Source organism: Drosophila sulfurigaster, chromosome 2R, assembly GCF_023558435.1.
Source record: "Drosophila sulfurigaster albostrigata strain 15112-1811.04 chromosome 2R, ASM2355843v2, whole genome shotgun sequence".
NCBI classification, from domain to species: domain Eukaryota; kingdom Metazoa; phylum Arthropoda; class Insecta; order Diptera; family Drosophilidae; genus Drosophila; species Drosophila sulfurigaster.
This window is the reverse complement of record NC_084882.1, coordinates 15637423-15657060: the sequence shown is the minus strand read 5'-3', so window position 1 is coordinate 15657060 and position 19638 is coordinate 15637423. Positions and strand designations below refer to the sequence as shown.

The following is a 19638-nucleotide window of genomic DNA, read 5'->3' as shown; positions in this document are numbered from 1 at the left end:
TCTGGGTTATTTATTGTAAAATAATAAATAAATAATAATTGAAAAATTCAACTTGTTTAAAACTGATTTTTTTTTTTTACAAATTTAACAAGTTTGAAAATTTTTTAAATATTTTAATTATAGTTGATTTGTTGTTGCACAGCTTGTTGGCATTTTTTAGTACGTTATAAGGCGCTACTGCGAAGGCGGCTTGGCGGGTGTTTGCAGTAACAAAATGTTGCGACAGATGGCGCTTTAAATAAGTTCCACTCGAGTTTTATACACAAATTGAATAATGCAGTAGTATTATTTGTTTTTTGCATTTTATTTTTTGATTAATAAATATCAAATTCGTGGGGTGATGGCGGCCACCAACCACCAAAAGCTTGCTCCAACTCCACGGCCATACGCAGGCACAAACGATCTTGATGCGGTCCCGCAATCACCGAGAATCCAATTGGCAAACCATTTCCATTGAGTCCCATGGGCACATGAGTCACCGGAAACCCGAGAACGTTGAAAAGGAGTGTGTAATCCACGCCCCACAGATGCAGTGATGTGAAGCCATGTCGCGGTGCTGTCGAATGCATTGTAGGAAACAGCAAGACGCCGTCCTCACCAAGCAATTCCTGCAGACGAAATTGCATGATTTGATAAGAAACCCCATTTCATTGTACAATACTTGCAATCATTTCAGTGGTCAGCTTTTCTGTCTCCTTCTTGTAGGCTTCCAGTTGCTCCCCGGGCATAAATGCGCTGTTGCGTCGCATAAGATCAAAGATCAGAGCATTCGTCGTATAAATCGAATTTCCGGTGGAACTGCGAGCCAACTCCCTTAATGTATCATACATCCTAAATTGTCCATCGAGCACAAATTGCATATTCTCTAGACGGGCAATGCCGCTCAATCCCAACTCTAAGGAGTTGCGGAATCCCGGCAAGTTGACACGTTGCACCTTGAGGCCAAGCCTAGTGAAAAATGTGGCTGCTCTCTGTATCGACCTTTTGATGGCTCTTTCGACGCTCTGATGCATCAGTCCATTGAGTCCTTGGAAACCGAATGCGTAGTGCACTTTGATATTGGTGAGTTCAACAGGATCATGCAGACGCAATTTGACCGCATTTGGACCCGCCATAATCTCAAGCAATGGACTGAGATCTGTGGCGAATCTTGTAATGGGACCGATGGTCAAAAACTTTTTGAAATCCGCATCTTTAGAGTTGGGAAAATGGCCATCGACAGAAACAATGCCGCCGGTGGGCTTGTGGCCAAAGACACCGCAAAATAAGCTTGGAATGCGTATGGAGCCGCCAATATCGGAGCCAATACCAAAGAGCGAAGCTCCCGCCCCATTCAAGGCGCCCTAAACGAAGAACAGATTCAATTTAGAGATTTCTTCAGTTTGTTGTCAACTCACTTCGCCACCGGAACTGCCGCCGGGAGTACAACCATAGTCATACGGATTCAGACTGCGTCCATTGATCAGCGTGTCCGTGTCCACGGAGTAACAATATTCTGGCGTGGCAGATACGAGCAGGGGAATGGCGCCAGCGGCGCGTATGCGTGCCACAACAACGCCATCTTCGGTGGCACGAACACGTTTCCGCGAGATGCTGCCAACGGCAAAGCGCATGCCACCTAATGCACAGGATTCCTTGACGGTGACGGGCAGACCAAGTAACGGGAGTCGCTCGAAGAGTTGCCTTAAATCGCCGGCGGATGCAATGCGCTTATCAACGGCACGCGCATCTCGCAAAGCGGCGAGAAAACGATCTTCCACAATGGCATTTAGTATGGGATTGACGAGTTTGATGCGTTCGATATATGCGCTCACTAGATCATAGGATTTCAGCTGTAAATCGTTTGAGAAGCACAGTTATCGATCAACGCCTTCGTTATCGCTATTGGTAGACAACTTACCTTGCGTGCGCGTAGTCGATTGCGCAGTTCCTGCACATTGTAGGTTAACAAGCGATTGGTGATTGGAGGAGATACGGTGTCGTCACGAAATAGTCGTTTCATCCATAACCGAAACATGAATTGTAACGGATATGCAAGGAAAGAAACAAATTTTATGGTTAGCAAAAGTAGACGGACAAAGAACTCCATTGCGAATGAACAGCGAAAGAACGGAGAACGCAGCGAGAGAGCGAAAACAAAACCGAATTAAATGCTTGCATCAGCTGAGAAAGCCGGCGGCACACTGAGACTGTGAGTGACAAGGCGTTAAGCTTTAAACCAACCAAAAGTTTGGCTTAGCGAAGACTCGGTGAGAGAACAAGGAGAGACAAACAGCGTACGCATGTGCTCGGAAAAAGCACAACCTCTATAATCATACAAATGAGTACGAGTGAAAGAGTCTCAGCACAGCAGTGTAAGCGAGACGACAATGAAATGCGCATTAACCCTTAGACGATGATATCAATATTTACATATTTTGAAGCTGATATTAATGTCTCCTTGACATATTTTTAAAATATAAATTGGTAATGAACAATATTAATAATATATATGAGAATTCTCTAATTCTCTAAATGTTTTAATTCTATCTGTGTGAGAGTGAGCTTTGACGGGAAGTGCAAAAATTAATCCAGACAGATAGAGAGAACGACCGAGAGTGCGCGCATTGCCTAATTTTAGCACGCAGAGATTAACTAAAGCTCCCTGACCATATCGATAACGATAGCTGAACAACTGCTGTGCTGAGACTCTTTCACTCGCAATTGGTATGTAGAGGTTGTGCTTTTTCCGACGAGACTACCTTCTATAATTGTATCATGAATTTGCCTAATTTTAGCACGCAGAGATTAACTAAAGCTCCCTGACCATATCGATAACGATAGCTGAGTAGTCTCCTCAAAGCATTTATTTAGAAAAAAAAATATATGCCGTAACCTCAGCCATTAAAGTGTTTGGTGTAAAAGTATTTTTCCAATCTATTTTATTATTACATCAACTGATGGCGCACTGGTGGCGCCCAACCGCGAAAGGCGCCCTCCAGCTCGGCAGCGATTTGCAGACAAAGCTTATCCTGATACGGCGCCGCCACCACCTGAATGCCGACGGGCATGCCCCGCTGACTGTAACCCATGGCAACTTGCGTGGCCGGAAATCCGAGCACATTGAAGATAAGCAGGTTATCAATCCCCGTGATATTGAACAGTGACGTGTGAAAGTTGAGAGCGGTATCGTGGAAAGTGGGCAACAAAAGAACGCCGCGATCGCCAAGCAGTTCCTAAGCAGCAAATGATAAAAATTAGTATCAATGACGCTAACATTATAAATTATAACCCACTGTTAGATATGTCTTAATTGAGCGGGCTTCCTCGCGATATTGTTCCATGCGATCGGCGCTCATGAAGCCATTGAGACGTTGCATCAGCTCTATAAAGATGGCCTCCTTAGTGAACAGTGAATGTCCAATGATGGAATTGAACAACTCGATCCATAGCAGTTTCATTTTGGGCTCTCGATGCGCCTGTTGCGTCACTATGCTCGGCAAACCTTTGAGATCTAGCAGACCAACGAGAGCAACCTCCATGGAGTTGTCCAGAAAACTCATATCCAGCTGAAGCAGAGTAAATGTTTTGAAAATTGTAAATGACGTTAAAAAAGTGAGATAGCTACAATCGAAAGTGAGCGACTCGGAGATACCCGCTTATTATTTTTAAGGAATGCAATATATAAGTAAGATTTTCTAACAATTAGCATTATCTTGTAATGATACATGATTTATATCAGAGTTATTATATTTTTCGGATTATTGTAAAATTATTGTATTGTATATTGTAAAAAGAAAGTGTTAAAGTTTTATATTTCATAAATACTATATTACTGAATATGCTTATAAAAAGTCTTAGTTAAAATCAGGTACAACCGTTGTTGTGTCTGTAAGCATGTCTTTAAATTATAATATAAACCAACAAATATTTTTATATATTATATATGACATAACTCCATAATTTTGTTGAGTATGTAATATTTATGTTAGAGATTTTTCTTACAATTAACATTATCTTGTATTGTAATAAGACTGTTAAGTTTTCGGATTATTGCAAAATGTGCTTCTTAAGAAAATGTCCATGTTTTAAATTTTGTGAATACTGTATTAATGAATATGACTTATACGATCCTTGTTGTTTCTGTAAGCATGTCTTTAATCTTTACTATAAACCTACAAATATTTTTCTTTTAATTCTATGCGTATATGACGTAACTCTGCTTTTGTATGCCTTTTAATTTCCGAAAAAAGTTATACCTTCTACCCTAAAAATATAATAAAAATAGAACTCGACTCACATTTTCTGTAGCTAATCCGGCCTTTTCAAAACATTTAACGGCGCGTGCAACAGCAAGTTGGATTTCTGGGTGCACGCTGGGATGCGTCAGACTGTTTGTGCCCGAGAAGCCGTAGGCATAATGTATCTGCAGATGGAATAAGTATTCAGTTAGAACTCCGCCAAGAGCTGGCAACCTACCTTGATGTCCTTGAGAGCCACAGGCTCGGCAAAGTTGAGTTTGTGCTTGTTATCGCCGGCCATGATCTCAAGTAGCAGCGGCATATCGCGGGCAAAGCGTGTGATAGGTCCAATCTGTAGCAAATTGGGGAAATTCTCATCTATTGTCGAGTACGGAAAATGTCCCTGAACAGAGGTTAAGCCACCGGTGGGCTTGTGGCCATAGACGCCGCAAAACATGGCGGGCAAGCGAATGGACCCGCTAATATCGGAAGCAATGCCAAACGTGGAGGCGCCGCAGCCATTTAATGCTGCCTCACCCCCCGATGAGCCGCCCGTGGTGCGTGCAAGATCATAAGGATTCAGACAGCGTCCATTGAGCACCGTGTTTGTCTCGAAGCTCATGCAAAACTCCGGATTGGCCGAGACCAGCAAAGGAATGCCACCGGCGGCTCGCACCAGTGCCACAACATCGCCATCTCGGGGCGCCTTCATGCCCTTGCGCACCACACTGCCCACCGCAAATGAGAGTCCTTGAAGGAAGGGAAAGGTAAATAAGCCAGTTAAATATGTAAGACAACCATTTCCCGCTCTTTAAGTGTGACTTTCAAATGGCACTATCGATGGTAGCACACACTTTTGATAGTGGCAAACCAAATGCCTTGACTGTGGCAACGAATACAAGGCAATATGTCAAAATTTGTATGTAGAGAGGGAGAACAATCGTTGGCAAATCGACACTAGCGATGGCTCATCGATAGTTCTCCACCTATACTTCTTACGTAATTGATATAATGAAGTGCTCAGATTTCACTTAGTATGCGGCTATTATAATGAGTGCTAGATTTCAAATTATGCTAACCAAGCGTTTTGTTAAATTTCCGGCATACTCCAAAATTAAAATTACGAAAGAAATGAGGGAGTGTTAACAGTAATATTTGTGTGTATTAAGAAAAACATCTAATATTGTATATTAATATTAATACGATAATATTGTTATTACTTTTAGGAGTTCAAAGCAATCAACATCTAAATAATTTAAGTCTTTAAAAACTTTTGGAGATTGAAATCTTAATATCAAAAATTTATTTTAAGATCAAACATTTTAAAAGTAGCTTGTGAGTTTTCAGAACGTTATTTTATCTTTCCGAGATGTTAAGTATAATCTCGTAAAATTGTAATATACATTGAAATTACACAGTGTTTTACAATTGCGCGTTTCCGTTGACACACAAACGTATTATACCCTAAAATGCTGTAAATGGTGGCTATAAAATAACTGTGATATATGGCTAGCTTACCCTTGAGGCCGCAGGACTCCTTGACGGTGAAGGGAATGCCCAGCAGGGAATAACGTGTGAAGAGTGCCACGCGGTCGTATTCGGTTTTCGCATTGGCAATTAGCTCATCCGCATGCCTTGCCTCCTGCAGCGCGGCCTCGAAGCGCTCCTCAATGACCGCATTGAGAGATGGATTCACTTCCCGCACTCGTCCAATGTACGCCTTGACCAATTGTTCCGACGTCAGCTGAGGGCGGCGAGTCGACCAAGTTTAGTATAATATTTATGACAAATTATTTGATAATCATTACCAGATCACGCTTCAAATCGAGCACTAACTCGATAACTGATTTGAGGAGTAGGGGATCTTTGATGGCTGGATAATTTGGCGCTTGCCGTGGACGCATAAACCCCAATATCGTGTCAACTAACTGACCCAAATAGGTTAGCAACGTTGCCAGAATGCGTAGAAGTACTTCCATGTTCTGCTTTTAAATCACACACGTAGTAGTCAATCGAGAGGTCAAGAAAAGGTTTTTCATTAATTCGAATTCAACCACTTCCACGTACTTTAATTTGCTAGTCACTGAATCGAAAGTGGATTTGCTAATGCGCTTCTTTCTTGTTTCTTGTTCGAGCTTCGTCTACTTGGGGTTCTTCTGTTGCCTTACGCTTCGAGGTCTGATCGCGGACTACGCCGAGTCATCGCACATGGATCCGGGGCATGCGCCAATTCAAATTTAATTCAAAAACTAGTGTTTCGAAACGTTAAAATTTCGATGCTAAGCAGGGCTGGGCAGCATTTTTTGGCAGCCATTCCAAAAAGTTCAAATAAAAACTAAAATAAACAAATCATACCAAATGGTTCAAATCAAATTGTTGAAAATATAAAAAGACTTTTGCATTCTATGTAAATTTGATTTCAAATAAACTCCGATTTAAGTTGCCAAATTTATTTTTGACATTTCAATTTGTCAAATTTGAAGTTCTTATTTGGAACCCCAAAGACAAAGAATCTAGATACTAGATCTCAGAGATTATAAGCTCCCAATATTTTCTCTGAATATTATTTTAGATATTTTTAAAAATTTCTGAGCACCTTGAATGAACCTTCGTGAATTTTTCTCAAAAATCATAGGCTAAAATTTACTGCAACTCATTTTTTTTATCTTAATTTTTAAGAATGAGTTCTTACTTGTTTTTTGTCTGTTCTTTTGACCTGCAATCTTTTTCCTCTAACATTGGATTTAATGCAATAATAATATCTTTTTTGTTTTGTTTATTTTCTCAGACATAAATGTTGTATTTATTTAATGTTGTAGTTATTGTAACACGCTTTTCTTAGGTGCTAAGGAAAAGGAAATGCTTAATTAACTAATCGATTTAGACTATAAAACAACAGATATTCAAAAATGTAACTGATAACAGTTTCACAATCTCAACAGAATGAACTCAGTGAGGCAACTTGGCTTAAGATGAGATAGAAAAGAGAAAAAAACAATAGATTAACCAATAACAATAACATTCAAAATACTATATTAAAGTCAACTTATTGAGGCAGCTCGGCATAGACGCGAAATAACATACATAACATATATTTATGTATGTATGGTATACACTTATAATACAAATATTGTTGGATATATTTACTTATATATTTGTACTACCCAAAATATGAGCAGTTGTTTGTAGTTTCCAGTTTTCGTCTGTCTATCGGTCATCGGGCATCGTTAATCGGTTATCGATCATCATAAATCTGTCATCGGTCATCGTTAATCGGGAGTTTGCGCGCGCACAGAAATTGACATTTATACACGGATATTATAGATTCCAATATAATACACACAATATAATTATTTGCGTTTCTCTTACACACATACTTATTCAGTTGAAATGGGTATTCAATATGCATGTGTTATTTGTATACTTTGAGTATAGAATATACATTGATATTTTCTCACAATTAGCTGATATACATACTTATGTATATAGAGCTGAGCTGATCTGCGTTTCTCGCTCTATATACGATCGAGTATGTCTGATATAAACAAATAAAAATGTTGTGGGGATATGTTATCGCATCAGGGATTATGTAAGAAGTACATTTATCTATATTATATATTATATTTAGTATGCTATAGAGATAGTTGTGTACGTTTTGCGGGATGCTTCTCATAGAGTATATGTAGTATATAAACATTAATTTATTTATTGTCTAAAACATTCGCCTCAAAACCTAATACCAACTTGTATCATATCATATCATATCATATCATATCGTATCGTATTGTATTGTATTTGTATTGTATCGTAAACAATAGTTTCCATTCTAACTAACACACACCTTTGGCTACTTAAATTACATTTACTTAGCACACCACAGACACCTTTTAAATTTAGAATTCAATCGGCGTCGACTGTCGACAGCATCCCATTCGATTCGATTCGATTCGATTCGATTTGATGGAGCATTTTTAGATATTCGATATTAAGATTATCTTATGGTATATTTTGTGGACACACGGCATTCGGGGGCTCACGGGAATGCTGTGTGCCGAGTGTGTGTGTTTTAATGTGTGATGCAAATGCAATGTCAAATCGAATCCGGGAATCAAGGATGCTCGATTCGCAGTCAGAAGTTCGCTTAGGTCATGTGCAGATCGCCCTTAAGGATGCGCATAAAGGTCTTCTTGAACTGCTGATTGGCCAGCGCATAGCAGAAGGGATTCATTGGACTGTTGGCATAGCAGAGAAAATACGAGAACATATACAAATGCTCATTGGTGCACGGCGGATCGCGGCAGAAGCCCTCGACCAAAGCGAGCACATGATACGGCGTCCAGCAGGCCACAAAGCAGCCCAGAATGAACGAGATGGTGCGAAACGCTTTGCGTGCCCGATTCTCCGACTTGGGACTTTTGCCGGCTGCCCCCGCCAATGCCCATGACCAGGGGCAGCGCCTTCTTGCTCTTGAAATGCTTGCCAATCGAATGCATGAAATGCCTTTTGCTCGAGCTGCGTCGCGAGACGCCGCCGCCGTCGCCATCCAACTGCTCCTTGGCATCCTTTCGACAGCCACCAGCCGAGCTGCTGGTGGTGCCCGATGTGGATGCCATCTTATTGGTATTACTATCGGACGCTTCGCGCTCATCGATGCGCTCCAGTTGAGCTGCAGTTGTTGTGGTTGCTGCTGCTGCTGTGGTTCCTGTTCCTGTTCCTGTTGCCGTTGCCGTTGCGGCTGCAACTGTTGGTGATTGTGTTTTGGCTGGCGGTGGCATCGGGGAATAGAGCACCGCATCCTTGCTGCTCGTCTCCATGGGACTGGAGGCACGTCGATGTGGACTCTCCGGCTGCTGATGCTTGCCACCGGGCACATCTAGCAGGCAGATGGCTTCGATGCAGCTCTCGCGTCGCACCTTGGCAAAGTCCTCGATGCCTGTGTATGAGACGAGAAGACGTTTTTCAATGGCTACCTGCTCCAGGGATTGTGACTGTGACTGTGACTGGGATTGAACTTCCCCCTCTTGGTTGCATTGTGGCTCAACGGTTGCGGTGACGGTAGCGGTGGCGGTGGCGGTTGGGGAACTGTTGGTTTGGAGCTGTTTGCGTGCGGGTGGCGGTGGTGGAATGGCACTGCGTTGACTGCTCGAGGCGACGCGTTGCGAGCGCACACTCTGCGAGCAGCTGGTCACACTGTCGTTATTCTGCATGGCCGAACTCTCGTCCATGTAACGCAACTCGGAGTTGTTCGTCAGCAGGTCATAGGTCATGGCCAGCTCACTGTCAGCGCCTGAGCTGCAGTTGCCAAAGGGACGATCCGAATAGTCGGACAAGGGCGTGGGGCATTGAAAGGCTTCGGGTGGCGGCAAGATGGCTTGGACGAGGCATTGTTGCACCTGTTCGTGTGGCACTTCAATGGGCGCCAGGTCCACGGGTGACATGGGATCGGAATTGCATTGCTGCTGTGCTTGCTGTTGTTTGTCTAGTTCTTGTTGTTGCTGTTGCTGCTGTTGTTGGTGGAAATCAATGAGGCGTTCATGCTCGGCTATCTGGGAGAGCGTGGAGCAGGAGGTGCGCTTGGGCCGCTCAACGGGCGTATGTGCATGCTGATGTTGATGCTGCTGCTGTTGCTGATGATGATGATAATGATGTTGGTGATAATGATGATGGGAATTATGATAGTGATGTTGCTGCTGTTGCTGAGCGTGTTGCTGCCCCATGCCCACCTCCTCTTTGCTCTGCGCCCGCTGCAGGCTCGTTTGGTGTGCTAGGTGATGATGGTGCGGCGATCTGGGCCCCATCGAGTGCATCGCCTCAATTGACTTGGAGTTGGTGGTGCTCAGTTGCAAGTTACCTTTGCTGCGCGTCGCCAGCAGCGCTGCCTGTGCCCCAAACACCAAACCGATGGACGAACGCTTTCGCATATTGGCTAACTTCTGTTGATTGAGCAGCTGTTGCGTCTGATTCACCGACGATTCCTCATCGGAATCAAACGCCGGACTGCTCGATCGTTCGCTCTTCTCTGCCTCGGCTGCGGCACGCTTCGATTCCTCGATCTTCGCCTCCGACGCACGTCGCTGTTCGGGTGTCATCTTCTCGACAATCGTTTCGCTGGCCTGGGCCAAAGGATTCGCCTGTCCCGAGCCACTTAAACGTTTCACCGTCGTCGTGCAGCTGCCGCTGTCGATTTCGTTGAGTGCACTCGACAGTTGCACCTTGGTCTTCAGTATCTTCTCCTCGATGACACCAATGCCAGCCGCATGACCCGCCATGCCAGACATGGCACCAGCACTCAACGCCACCATCGATTGCATTTTACGCTGTTTCGCTTCGCTGCGTTTCTGCATGTCGTAGGCCGTCTTATAGATGCCGGCGTAGAGCACAAACAACACAATCAATGTGGTCCAGTAGTAGCCAATGATCAGGGCCGTATTGAACACGGGATCCTTGAGGAATTGCACAGCACATTGGCCTGGCAAGAGATCACGTTTGCCCGTGAAGTGCTCCCAGCCGAAGATCGAAATGAAGAAGAGCAGCGTGGGTATTATCCAAGTGATCGAAACCATATAGATGACACGAGTTCGTGTGCGCCAACTGCGATACTTGGCCGCAATCTTCACGGAACAATAGCGATCAATGGTGATCAGCAGCACCGTGTACTGGGAGACAAGGCAAACGGTATAGTCCACGGATAGCCAGAGATCGCAGAGCAACGGTCCCAGATCCCAGTAGCCGCGCAGCACATAGATCGTATAGAACGGCATCGATACAGTGCCTGCAAATTGAATAGGAATAAATAAAAATTTTAGGAATCATAAATATGTACTATAGTTATTATTGTATTTTTTTTTATTTGCGGGGGCGGAAGTGGGCGTGGCAAAAATTTGAAACAAACTTGACCTGAGTGCAGGCATAACAAATGCTGTCGAAAAAAACTTATAGCTCTGTCTCTCATAGTCTCTGAGATCTAGTGTTTCATACGGACAGACGGACAGACGGACATGGCGGGGCGGAAGTGGGCGTGGCAAAATTTGAAACAAACTGACCAGCGTGCAGGCATAACAAATGCTGTCGAAAAAAACTTATAGCTCTGTCTCTCATAGTCTCTGAAATCTAGTGTTTGATACGGACAGACGGACATGGGTAGATCATCTCAACTGTTGATGCTGATCAAGAATATGTATACATTGTAGATTCGGAGATGCCTCCTTCTACCTGCTACATACATTTCCTACCCTATGGGTAGCGGGTATAAAAACTAAGACGACTTCCAGAGAAATTCTCGACTCACCAATCAACATGTCCGTGGCGGCCAGCGATGCAATAAAGTAGTTGCTGGGCTGCCGTATATTCCGATCCACAATGAAAGCCAACAGCACCAGAATGTTGCCACCCACCGTCAGCAGAATGCACATGAACAAACAGAGCGCAATCGCAATCGTTTGCCAAGTCTCAAACGGTGGCAACACTGGCGAGGGTCCACTATCCTCCAGCGGCGGTGCAGTTGCCTCCGTTGAGATATTCCGGCCAAAGGTCGTTAGATTTACACCGAAATTGCGATACCATTGCAGCTGCTCATTGGCTGGCCACGAGTTGAAGTCCGTGATTTCACCATAGATCTTTGCTGCCTCCAGAAATCGCTTGCACTCGGCGTTCTCAATCACACGATTGTAGAAGACACGACACAGATTCTCACGCTCTTTGCGTATGCGCCTAGAATGTGACAATTTGTTGAAACCATTTATTTGTATTGTTATGTATATATAATATTAACTGTTCACTTAACTTAATATTAATTATTTTTCGAAATTATTAACATTAATTAACATATTTCAATGGGTACAAAGTGCAGCTGGAGAAGTCAGTATTATTAAATAAATATCTTTCGTAATTTACAATTTCATTTCTAAATGCAACCGCAGCAACAAGTATTGCTCATACAATATTTGTTGTATACTCGAATAACTAATATTTATTAATAACTTATCAATAACTTAATAAACTTTGAAGTGCAGCTGGACCAATGAATATTGTAATGTATTTATGAACTTAACTAATAACTTAAGAAAATACATATGAATATAGTATTTTGTATTTCTCATAATTTATAATAGTACAAAACGATGACGGAGTAATCTATTGTATACCAATCATATTATACTAAATATATTCTATATATTTTATAGCTTAGAATTAACTTAGAGGGTTATAAGGGGCAGACAGTATTATAAAGTAAATATGTACATACATATGTACTGATTAATATTTAGTATTTTTTTTAAACTGAGTATTGACATAATTATAAGCATACAAAGCGAAGAATGAACAATCTTTACTAAATACATAATAAATATATTTATTATTTATAACTTATGTAGAATAAACATACAGCGTTAAAAAGGATAGTAGTATTATTTATTATATTATAATCATTGAGTATTATTTTGTAAATATACATATTTAATTATGTGTATTTGTTTATTTTGTACATACATACATACATACTTAATATTTAGTATGCTACATAACTTCGCATTAACATACTGACACCGTTTAAAAAGTATATATATTAAATGTAAACATGCGTATACTTAATGTTTAGTATTTTTCATAACTTAGTATTAACAGACTTACAAGCAAAGTGAAGATGGAGCAACCGGCATTATAAAATAAATAATAAATGTATACATGCGTTCTATACTTTTATATCAATCTCCCATTCTTGTTAAATTAACTAAATAATGTTTGCAAATTTGTAAAATACTCTTAATAAATTTTCCATTTTGACTTATAAATACATTTTTTAATAAATAGATATTATGAAATTTCTCACCATTCTGTTATCCAGTTCGATTTGATAGAGTATACGTTTTCGGTTCTATTGCCAGCATCAATTTCGCTGATGCCATTAAGGTCCTCGTCGCTGCTGTTAAAGCCTGAAGTCGAAGACTTGGCTAGCGAACGCATTTTACTGGCTTTTCTTTGATTTTGTTTTTCTTGCTCTTGGTTACTTTGCAATTGCTCTTGGTTATTGTTGATATTGTGTTCGTTCCTAGTTCTTTACGATAATAATTCGTAAGTTATTCAGCGCTGCGAAGGAGCTGTCTGTGTGCATTGCCAGCCCAGTTCTGGTTGACGTCCTCTATGTGGTTGGCCCTGTCTTCGGCCAGCAGGTGCAGCATCTGTAAGTGGCAACAAAGGAATTTCATGAAATTGGTACTGTTACTGCTACACGGCTGTTACACTTGATGCCGGTCTTGGTCTTTGCTTTTGCTTTTGCTTCCGCTAAGTTTAAACTAATTTTGTGGCCGTTAACTGGCAACCTAGCAGAACGTTGCAAGCTGTGAGTGGCAAGTGGTAAGAAAGAGGACTCTTGCCACCGCGATGGCGAATGCAATTTGCTTGCGACATTTGCATCCGTTTGCCGCTGTTGCTGCCACTGCTGCTATGTTTGTCCTTGGTCCTTGTGGTACTTGCCGCTCATTATGTTGTGGCACGATTTGTCCCGGCCATGCCACTTGATTTTGAAGTGCCTTCGCCACTGTGCCCTCCACTGATTTTCTTTTACTGTTTCTTTTGCTCGTGCGCTGCTAATGCTATTTATTATTTAAAACTAAATATTCACAGGACTTGGCAAAAACTTTGTCCACAGGTCGAACTTCTTGACTGTTGCATCTGATGATGCCGGCAACAAGCTGACGACGAAGCGTTTCAAAAAGGGCGGCAAGTTGGGTGCAGCTCTGACAGGATTTAAAATTGCAACGTCAAATTGAGTTTTCAAGTTTTCAAATATAATTTCCAACAAATCGATAAGTTTTCCTTGGCGCTGGCCTCTGTGAAAATTTCTCAGCAGCAAAATTGAGTTAGGCACACTGCAAAACATAGAGATCTTGAGACACACGCACACACATAGAAAATACTTTGTCGATTGTTTGGGTGTTGCATTGACTTTGACTTTTATGGCCTGTTGATTGAGTGGAAATTGAATTACTTAAAACAATTTGTAACATTTAAATTCTTCGAGCGCAGCACCAACACGGACACACACACAAAAACACTTTGATAGCTAAGCCTTTTGTTATGGAGCAAGCGCTTTTTGTGGCATGTAAACATAATCCTTGCAACATGTGCGCCACGAACCCCTCGTTGACACCTGTCAACTTCTGCTGTCGGGTTTAAGGCCCAAAACACTTGCTTGGCTGTCGCAATCTTTATGCCCAAAATTGCTTCTTAAGATCTGTGCCTCAATCATGCAACACACAAAAAAAAAAGCCAATTTCTATGCTAATTGCGTCCTATCAAAACTCTGTACCACACTCAACTTGATTGTCACCTGCACCTGAAATGGGTCAAAGCTTCTGTTTAGAAACCAAAAAAACAAAAAAATAAACAAGCCTATTTGCTTTTCTCAATCAACTAAAGCTGGTCATAATTTTAGCTCAAATTCAATTATGTTTTTGATTGGATGTCTAAGACTGTGCCAACTATATTTAGAAGTCGCTCTACAAAATGTAAAAATAAGAAATGCGAGTCTGAATTTGAAATTAATGCTTGCATACTCAAATCAATTTAAAATAATATGTTTAAATTTGAAATAATAAATAATAAACATATGCCAACAATATTTGTAATATAATATACATTTACAAGTACAAAATTGTAGCAATAAATTTATGAGTGTTTGAATTTCCACTCAAGCTTAATTTATGCCTGTTATCATGAAACAACTCTCTCACAGCAAGCGTCAGAGTATATACTAATATTTACTCTTTAGTATATACTACCAATTGACCTTCTCTCTGTTTTTGTAAAGTCTGTACACTCACGTAGATTAAATTAGTTCTATAATCATCTTTATTGAATGCAGTCGAAAGCTTGAAAATGGTCGGAAGAATGGAAAAAAGCAATATGCCTATTAATAATACTTGAAATAGTGAAACAGTGCGGCCCTCATACCTATAAAACTGTGAAGCCAATGCTCGATTACTTTCGTCAAATTAGAAATGAGTTAGAAATAAGTGAATTTAAGGAAAAGCAGCTAAGCGAGTTGAATTCGAATCTTATGGACAAGTATCATGAAATTCTAAAATTGCATGAAAGAGTTATGAAGGAGGCATCTATAATAGATGAGTTTAAAAACCAAATACAAAGAAAGGAAAACGAATTGCAACTATATAAAATTAAAGTTGATAAATTGGAGTCTGATATTGAATTACAAAAAAAACACTATTAATGGACTAACACCAAATTCCAAACTTTTCGAACATTTTGATAAATGCAAAGAAGAATCAAAAAATTTAGAAATTTGCGAGGGTCAATTAAAAAAATTAAATTCTAGTGGTTTTGAAAAGGATGAAAATATTTCGGGGTATAATGCAAAAATTCAAAACATGACAGAAAATCTTAAAAAAATTGAAGTGCAATTCGACGAGAGTCAAACAAAATTAAAAAACAAGGAAAAAGATCAACAAGTATGTCAAGGCGAGGTTGATAAATTAAATGAAGCACTACAGAATAGTATTCCCTCTAGTTGTATTCCGTTTGGACAATACCCTGGGTATCGTGAAATCAAAGTTTTAGGCAGTAGTATCTTCAGTGTTCTCTGTGATAGTCAGCTAGCTGGGCCTGGGTGGATAGTAATTCAACAGCGAGTTGGCGGAAACGAGAGTTTTGATAGAGATTGGGCTACCTACCGCAGAGGTTTCGGATATTTCAATACCGATTTTTTTCTTGGTTTGGAAACTATCTATCGACTCACAAACTCGCAGCGTTTCGAGCTTTATATGCATTTGAGTTTTTTAAATGGTACTTCGAAATATGCGCGTTATGACGATTTCAAAATATCTGATGAAAGCCAAGGTTATGCACTGAGAAGCTTAGGTGAATTCAAGGGAAGTGTTAACGATGATGCGATGAGATACAGTCAAAACTATAAATTCACTACATTCGACCGCGACAATGATGAAGCTTCTGGCAATTGTGCGGTTTCTTACAAAAGTGGCTGGTGGCATAGATATTGTTATAATTGTTAAATATTATAAATTATTATTATACAAATAATTGTAGTTCCTAATAAAATATTCTTGTTTTTATTTCCTATGCAGCAACTTAAACACATTATATGGAAACGATTTCTTTTGGTTTCAAAGAGACAATCGACTTAAAGAAGCTAAGATGATGATACGTCCAAAAAAATAATTTGAAAATTGAAGATAAGTTATAAATTGCAACTAACGAATACGTATAAATTTTGAATTAATCAAATGCTTTTGCACACAATGTTTGCCTTTGTAATGATGCTCATAAGATAGCAAAATTAAATGGTGGATATACAAATTAGATTGGAGCACAACCAACGCAGGACACTGCTAAAAATATGACTTTGATATGAAGCTGAGCGCCAATGCGTTGTTTAGTCCTTCTGTCGTCAAGGTAATAGAAGTAATCCTGTCTTTTGCCAAAGTCCAAAGTGCAGCAGCAGTTGGTGTCCTTGCGGTTTGGCTCACTGACCGCAAGCGGATCTCACTCTTCTCCCTCTTTCAACTTTACACAGTTCGAAAGGGCGCAAAAGATGTGATTTTTAAAGCAGCTTAAAGCTTGTGCATGTTGCATGGAGCATCAGAGTTGGCAGCAGCTTGTACGTTTAATTATTTAAGGAAGAAGTTTAGCAGGCAACGTAACAGGATGATGGCCAAAGACAAACACGAAAGCTGACTTAAATCAGCAATTACGGCGTGTAGCTTTTACCGTTCACTGTGAGCAACCTAAAATGGGCAAATACCCAGTAGCCGAATGTACTATGAGTTTGTAGATGACAACCGTCTCGAGAGAAGTTATCTTGTTGCGAGACTAATGAATTGCGCATGTTAAACACCCTTTTTGCTGATATTGCTGCTGGGTATGTGCTGAAATTGCCGTTGTTCGGCGGCATGTTGACACAGCTCAATGACAGAAAATCCCGTGCGCCTTTCATGCCATCCTTTAGATAAGATTTTTCATAATGGCACGCTTTATTTGTTGTTGTTGTTGCTTTCTCTTCCGTTCTTTTTTTTGTTGTGTTTGTGCCTTTTGCCTTTTGCTTATAATAAACTTATTAAATGTGTAAGCCAACCGTTGTTATTGCCTTCAAGTGACGCTCTGACTGGTAGCCGGGTTGCTTTCATTTGCCAAATAATGAAAAATAATTTAATCAAGCAAACAAAGGACCCCATTGGCGGGGTGATAACAAAAGGGCTGTTGGCCAAAAGCAGGTGACACACACAAACTAGAAAGTTTGCAGCTGCTCTCAAGCGTTCATCAGTTGCCTGAAATTCATCAAATATTGGCTTCTTGTCAAATGCAAATTGATGGGCAACGTCGGATAAGCGTTTGGCATTTTGATTTGCTTTTTTTTTCTTCGCCTTTCGCTTCTCGTTTTTCGGTTTTTGTTTTTGTGGCAGGCAGCAGCTGCATGAGGGCTCCTAACGGGATTTGTGCGTAGCACAGTCTAATTTGCGAACCAGCTGCACAAAAGGACATGCAATTTTTGGTGGGCAGCTTTCAATCATGCGCTAATATCCGCGTTTGCTTTGACAGCACAGCACAGCACAGCGTACCACAGATAGCAAAGGACAACACAGGACATAGGCGTGGTGTATGGCCAACAATGGCATGTTGGCTGTGTGCTGTCCACAACAAAGTCGTCTGTCTGGTGTGTGCGGGCTGGTATTTCAAATGTCAACAGCAGCAACGCCAACAGCGGCAGCAGCAGCTATTCTTTTGAGCCAAAAGCAGCGCTTTAACTATGCGCCACAGATTATGAATTTGACAGCATTCCTGGTCTGGAGCAACAATTCTGCCTGCCAGGCCTCGCAACGCGCATAATGAACTTTCTTGCGAGCAGTGTACATTGCTGCCTGCTAAGTTTTAATTACAAGCGCGTCAGTGTCCTTCTACTATCTACTTCGTCTCTTCGTTGCTGTTGTCGTTGTTGTTGTTGCTTTTGTTAATTCATAAGGCGGCTGGCATAGATTTTTCTCTCCAAGGAACTAAACAACTACTGCCTGCGCTGCCACATAAAGTGTCTGTGCATTTTAATCAAAGCGAAATTTTAAATAAATATTAGAAGCAGCGCAAAGTGATGAATAATTTCATTCGCAGCATTTTTTTTTTTGCTGTAGCTTGTCGTCTCTTAAAAGACTCGTTACGCATACGACGCGTCGACGCTGCCAATTGTCTGACGGCAGCGCATAGACAATTTCAATTTTCAGCTTGGCAAACATGGTGGTGCTGGGGTTGGGTTGAGGCGTGGTTGCAGCTGACTTGACTTGTCCTTGCCACGTTTGTTGCATGCCAAATGAACTTGGATTGTGGCTGCCTCGGCTGGCTGGCGGAAGACGCAAAAAAACTCTTTGAAAAAGACAACGACGCACGCCAAAACCGCAAACTGTCGTTGTCACAGTCACTGTGTAACTGTTGCGCTCATTTAGCATTGTTGCCGTACGCACACACACATACATACATATATCTTATATAAATATATGTATGTATATATGTTGTGTGCTTGCGCGCATCCGCATGCAAATTTAACGAGCGCCAATGGCAAAATTGCGCCCCCAGGCCACTTAGCGTTGTCTTTGTGGCAAACATCGCATACACACACACATACTAACACATCCCAGTATGTACACACACACAAACACACATATGTATTGCGTTAGTTTTACATCCGGCTGGAAGATAGCGCATAAATGCCAAATGCCGCCACAACACTTGCCATTCAAAATGTGCAAATTGTGCTCGAAGCACTGCGCGATCTTAACTTTTTTTTTTTGCAACTTTTAAGTATCTTGTCTTGAGTGTACATTTTCGTTGTTACACTTCAAAGTTACTGAATCTGGCATGTCGACTTGTGTGTTCAATAAAATGTTAAATCTATTATGTAGTAGAGATTTGCATTTAAATGTTAAGTCGATTTTGTTGTTTAATTTTTGCCTATACAACCAGATAAACAGTTTTTATATTCTAAACCATATTTATTTGTTGTTTTATGTCATTAAAATTGCTGTTATAAGTTAATATTTTCTAATTGGATAATTTTTCTAAAGAACGTATATGTAATGCATAATACAATATAAAAAATATTGTTACGAAGCGTATACTTGAGAAATTATTTGAGGTACATGTATCCAAAGCAAGAAAAGTTGCGTTTACGTAATATAAATCAATTCTTTATTGCGTATTGCCACCATTGTAGGTGGAAATTAACAAACTTTTTATGGTTAAAAAGAAGTTCCTAGCATAATAAGATTGTTGAAAACTATCTGCCTAACCTTGATGTAACGTAAGTTTGAAAAAATAATTACCGCAAGAGCAGAATTCATTAGCCACAAGTTAAGTAACGATACCAGTTCAAAGCACAATTTAAAATCACTTTCCACAA

The 19638-nt window shown here is 40.7% G+C and overlaps 3 protein-coding genes across 4 annotated transcripts in view; all 3 read right to left on the bottom strand.

Annotated features, from left to right (window-relative positions):
- Positions 1–285: 285 nt before the first annotated feature.
- On the bottom strand, positions 286–2193 carry LOC133839071 (fatty-acid amide hydrolase 2-A). The gene is made up of 4 exons (XM_062270401.1): positions 1901–2193; positions 1398–1832; positions 666–1343; positions 286–608 (listed from the first exon to the last, which is right to left on the bottom strand). Exons 1-4 carry the CDS (start codon positions 2087–2089, stop codon positions 315–317), a joined length of 1596 nt encoding a protein of 531 aa, XP_062126385.1. The 5' UTR covers positions 2090–2193; the 3' UTR covers positions 286–314.
- A 642-nt stretch (positions 2194–2835) lies between these two features.
- Positions 2836–6624, bottom strand: LOC133837116 (fatty-acid amide hydrolase 2-A). 2 transcript variants are annotated; one of them, XM_062267777.1, is made up of 7 exons: positions 6288–6624; positions 6029–6202; positions 5739–5964; positions 4459–4970; positions 4280–4405; positions 3276–3548; positions 2836–3215 (listed from the first exon to the last, which is right to left on the bottom strand). In XM_062267777.1, exons 2-7 carry the CDS (start codon positions 6197–6199, stop codon positions 2928–2930), a joined length of 1596 nt encoding a protein of 531 aa, XP_062123761.1. In that variant the 5' UTR covers positions 6200–6202; positions 6288–6624; the 3' UTR covers positions 2836–2927. The 2 variants fall into 2 exon arrangements, with proteins under 2 accessions (XP_062123761.1, XP_062123759.1); XM_062267775.1 differs by having other exon boundaries at positions 6029–6624.
- A 690-nt stretch (positions 6625–7314) lies between these two features.
- The window catches only part of LOC133837069 (probable muscarinic acetylcholine receptor gar-1), a 101019-nt gene continuing 88695 nt past the window's right edge, over positions 7315–19638 (bottom strand). Inside the window, 4 exon segments of the mRNA XM_062267723.1 lie at positions 7315–8628; positions 8630–10992; positions 11509–11930; positions 13051–13399. Of these exon segments, the coding sequence (XP_062123707.1) occupies positions 8362–8628; positions 8630–10992; positions 11509–11930; positions 13051–13184 (3186 nt within the window). The 5' untranslated portion in view covers positions 13185–13399 and the 3' untranslated portion in view covers positions 7315–8361.